At 51.5% G+C, this 4446-nt stretch overlaps 1 protein-coding gene across 1 annotated transcript; it reads left to right on the forward strand.

Annotated features, from left to right (window-relative positions):
* Positions 1-1535: 1535 nt before the first annotated feature.
* LOC127299728 (probable mediator of RNA polymerase II transcription subunit 26c) lies at positions 1536-4446 on the forward strand. The gene is made up of 9 exons (XM_051329759.2): positions 1536-2164; positions 2275-2343; positions 2487-2569; positions 2664-2728; positions 2806-2864; positions 3262-3307; positions 3406-3566; positions 3872-3968; positions 4103-4446. The coding sequence occupies exons 1-9, from the start codon at positions 1805-1807 to the stop codon at positions 4213-4215; spliced, it is 1053 nt and encodes a 350-aa protein (XP_051185719.1). The 5' UTR covers positions 1536-1804; the 3' UTR covers positions 4216-4446.

A 4446-nucleotide genomic window follows, 5' to 3' on the forward strand; every position in this document is an offset into this window, starting at 1 on the left:
TCGGCTCTGGTCACTATGTCGTGATGGTACCCATGGAAGGAGTTCACCGACGCCTGGATGATGGCCCATCGCGTCGACATTGCCTTTTGGCTCCTCTTCATTGTCACTTTGTTGTACTCGCTCTTGATGAGCTTGCGCTCATCGAACTCGGCATTGATCCTCGCCCAATACTTCCCGTACTTTTGGTTGGCTTCGATGATGGAGTCATGGCTCACCGTCGCCCACGACTCGCACAGACATTGATCCTCCAGAGGCGTCCACTTGGGGCCTCGTGTGCCTGACGCCTTCTTCTTCTTTTTCTTCTTCGTCCTCACGCCGTCCGCGTCTACCTCCACGAGATCATCGTCATCGGCACCCTCCTCGTCCTCTTCCTCGCCGCCCTCGCCGCCCTCTTCGTCCTCGTCGTCGTCCTCCACCCCCTCCTCTTCCTCGTCCTCACCCCCGTCCTCCTCCTCAGCACCGGCGCCGTCGAATTCGAGCGGCCCCCTGCGGCCAGTGAAAGGGTCGTCGTCCGGACCGGGTCCTGGCTCGCGCTGCTCGTACGCCGGAGAGTAGAGGTTGTTGGGGTTGAAGCCGCCATGCGGCAGCGCATCCTGGTAGTGGGGCGACAAGTTAGGCGTCACGCACCCGGGAGTGGCGGAGGGGTCGTCATTGTAGAAGGCAGATGTCGAAGGAGAGATCACTCCCGGAACATACGATGGCGCGGACGTACTCCATGGGCTCGCGTTGGTGGCGGCGATACACCCGACCATTATGTGTTGGTGCGGGCGCGCCGCCAGAGCCTTCTTCTCCTGCTCCGCTGCCCTCCGTCCTTTCCGCTCCGCCGTCGCCATTTTCCGGCGCAGACAATCTTGCTGCCATTGATCATCGGTCCATCCTTCCGGTTTCTTCGGAGGCGGCGCCTTCCGCGGCTTCGCGAACGGCGCTTTCGCCCCTTTCGTCCCATTGCCCGGCGGCTTCTTGGCCGCTTTCTTGGCCATCTTTTTGGGGGCTATCGGCGGCGCCATGGAATGGGAGAGGGTAGCGGCGGCGGGTGGACGGCGGGAGGGAGAAACAAATCGGCGGGATAGGAGAAATGAATCGGCGGCGGGATATGTGTTGGGAGGCCAGAAATGTGCGACGGGATAGGCGCGATGTGGCGGGATTTGGCGGGAGTGGGAGACGAATTTTCCCTGTGCCGCTGACGTGTCGGGCCCCATCACTTCACCTCGCTTTTCGTTGTGTCCGGCGTGCCCGGAACGTCCCATATGGGACGGGGACGGCCTCGAGGCGCCGGACACCGTATCAGGCCGCGCCGGACAAAATTGAGAACGCGGCTGGAACCATTTTTTAATCTAGTGCGCCTCAAATTGCTTTGGGGGACGCGACTGGAGATGCTCTTAGAAGCACCTCGAGAACGCTAGCACTAGTGAAGTAGTAGGATGGGTCTCACTCGAAAGAAAATGATCCGAATCTGGGCACGAGAAGAAGGAATATTACAGCACCCCCTAATTAAACGACCGATATCCTGATATCCCAACCACCACCATCACGCCCTTAACGGGTCCCCGAGGTCGCTTACCGGGTTCAGCCCACGCTCCCGTCCAATTCTCCAATCGAGCCCACCCTCCTCTCCTCCAATCCAAATCGCCGCCTCCCACCACCAATCTGTCTGTCTCATCACATGGCTGCGCCCCACTCGGCGGCGGGGCCGAGTTTTCCGGCCGCCTAGCGATCGCCTCAGGGGATTCCGGTGGTGTGCTCCGGGTCGCCTTGTCGGAGCTCGTCGGTGTTGGGATCAGGTTCGGCGATCGCCGGCGGGCTGATGGACGTTGATGGTCGCCTCCGGCGAGCGCTCGCCGCCTTCGGAGGCGGAGACGTGTGGGACCTCGTCGACGCCGCGCTCGCCGCGGCGGCGCCAGCCGAGCTCCGCGCGCGCCGCGACGGCATCGTAGAGCGGCTCTACGCCGCGGGGCGCTGCCGCAACTGCGACGACCCTGAGCGTCCACTGCAGCAGCAGCAGCCACCGCGTCAGCCGGCCGAGGCGGCGTCTCCGGCCTCGCAAGAGGCGGAGGAGGAGGATGCATACGTGGATGGCCTCGGCGACGACGAGGAGGCTGACGAGGGCGCTGGCTTGGAGAGCAAGATCCTGGCGATCAGGGACTTCCTGGAGGACCCCGACCAGGTCCTTAGAAAAGATCCCATTTTTACCGGTTTGGAGTCAGTAGTACCATTTCGGTCGGGAAAGCTCACTTCTTCTGTTGCAAACTGTACCTTTGTATGGTTTCGTCACAGTCGGAGGACGAGCTGGTCAGCCTGCTGCAGAACCTGGCAGACATGGACATCACCTACAAGGCTCTCCAGGTTATCCTTACGTCTATTCATTTTCCCCCACTTTTTGCTCCAGTTTATGCTGGCTTACGCAAGAAGAATAAGTTTGTTGTTGCTTACTTCTGCAAGATGCTTAACTAGTAGGAGCGAAAACCCTTTTGTTTTTGGCTGTACAGGAGACGGACATTGGCCGGCATGTGAATGGCCTGCGCAAGAACCCTTCAGGCGAGGTCCGGCAGTTGGTGAAGCTACTCGTCAGGTGGTGTCTAATGCTAAGTTGCAACATGTCGTATTTGTGCTGTCTAATGCTAAATTAGAAGTGCCTTCTGAATGTTGTTTGGTTTTCTGTGAAGGAAATGGAAGGAGATAGTGGACGGCTGGGTGCGGCTCCACAACTCCAGTGGCAGCTCGATCCTATGTATGGATTGTTCTCAGCTCTAAAGTTATTAGGACTCATTTTGTTCTCAGTTAGATTGATGTAATTCATGTTGGCAGCTGATGGTGACTCGCCCGAGAATACCCAAGCCCAAGGCAAAAGCTACCAAAATGCTCAGGTGACCTGTTCTTCCACAATCCAAACACGTTATTCCATACTAATGGAGGAATGGAGCCTAGTATTTTTGTTCTTGCTTAGGAATGTTCTTAATATAAGTAACATCGCTGCAATCTTTATGTTTTTTGTTTTGTGCAGAAAGTTCCTATCTGGTGGTTAGTGTTGTGTCAAGAATAATTATACTACATTTTTCTGTTTGTTTACCAAACAACCGACAATTTGCTACATAGTTAATCATGATTTGCCAAGGCTTTTGAAAGAGTGCAAAATGGCTATAACTAAAACATGAAATTGCTCATGTTGATTAACTTGATATGGTTTAATCTGTTCTTTCTCTACAGTCTACACAGCTCGTCAGTTGTAACATAGATACCTTCGTTACTGTTGTGCCATTGCAGGTTTCAGATTTCAAATATTCGCCCAGCCCACCACCACAGAGGCAAAGTGAGTCCCCGCACATATTATTAAAATTTTATGTTTAAAGCGCTTTATAGATGTAATACTGTGCCAACTGAAACTTTGTTTCATTGTTTGAACCTAAGATGGTTTGAGCTCAGAGCGATCTAGGTCTAAATCTAGCAATAACAGTAACAATGGATTTGAGGCGACAATGGAGAAGCGTAGAGCAAGCCCTGCTCCCACATATCATATGAAACCGAACAACAGCAGCAACTATTCAACTACTTCGTCATCTGCTCCAGCTGTAAGCCTAACCAGATCATCCTCCTGAAATTTTTAGTAGGGCCATTCGTTGTTGTACAGAGATTGTGCACTTGGCTTTGTTCATAGTAGTAGTGGAGAAGGTTCTCCTACACTCGTGTGGACAATGCAAAAAAGTATTTGATCTTAACATGCACAACAGTGAGAGACAAGTACTTATGTTTTACTTGTAGTGAATCATGTGGTAAAGTATTCGTTAAAAGTATGTTTACTCTGCTCAGTTTTTGGCTTTTTGCTAAACAGTACCTACACTCCTATACTTGTAGTATTTACATCTATGTTTTGCAGAGGACAATAAGGGAACCGAAGGATAATAATTTGGATCTTGAGAAGCTCGATTCGGCCAGAAAGAGGCTTCATGAAAATTACCAGGAAATACAAAATGGTAATAATTTCATTGACGTACCAAGTTGTAGTTTTCGCTTCTATTGTGATGAACATAGAGCAAAAGGGGTTAACATCGAAGAAAGTGATAGCGCCGTCAATATTTTGACATGTTTCTTTGTCACCTTTTTGCAGCAAAAAAGCAGAGGACGATGCAGGTGTTGGATATCCACGAATTACCAAAGCCAAAAAATAAAAACACCTTCATCCGCAAGGGCGGCGGAGGTGGCCTCCCAGGACGACGTTGACCTATCTGACCTGACCAACATGCAAATTCGTAGCCATGAAAAGGTCAAAATGAAAATTAAATGAGAATATGGAAGGTTTATGTTTATTCTTTTGGTTTAGTATCAGCACTGTTAAGTTGCCACCGGTCATGTTCCACTAAAATGTTGTCCAGAATATCACGCTAAGGTTGTGGTTCTTCTCTCAACAAGGGAAAATAACAAAGGTTATATATATTACGCATTTCTGTTGTA

This window comes from Lolium perenne, chromosome 5 (genome assembly GCF_019359855.2).
Source record: "Lolium perenne isolate Kyuss_39 chromosome 5, Kyuss_2.0, whole genome shotgun sequence".
Classification (NCBI taxonomy): Eukaryota; Viridiplantae; Streptophyta; class Magnoliopsida; order Poales; family Poaceae; genus Lolium; species Lolium perenne.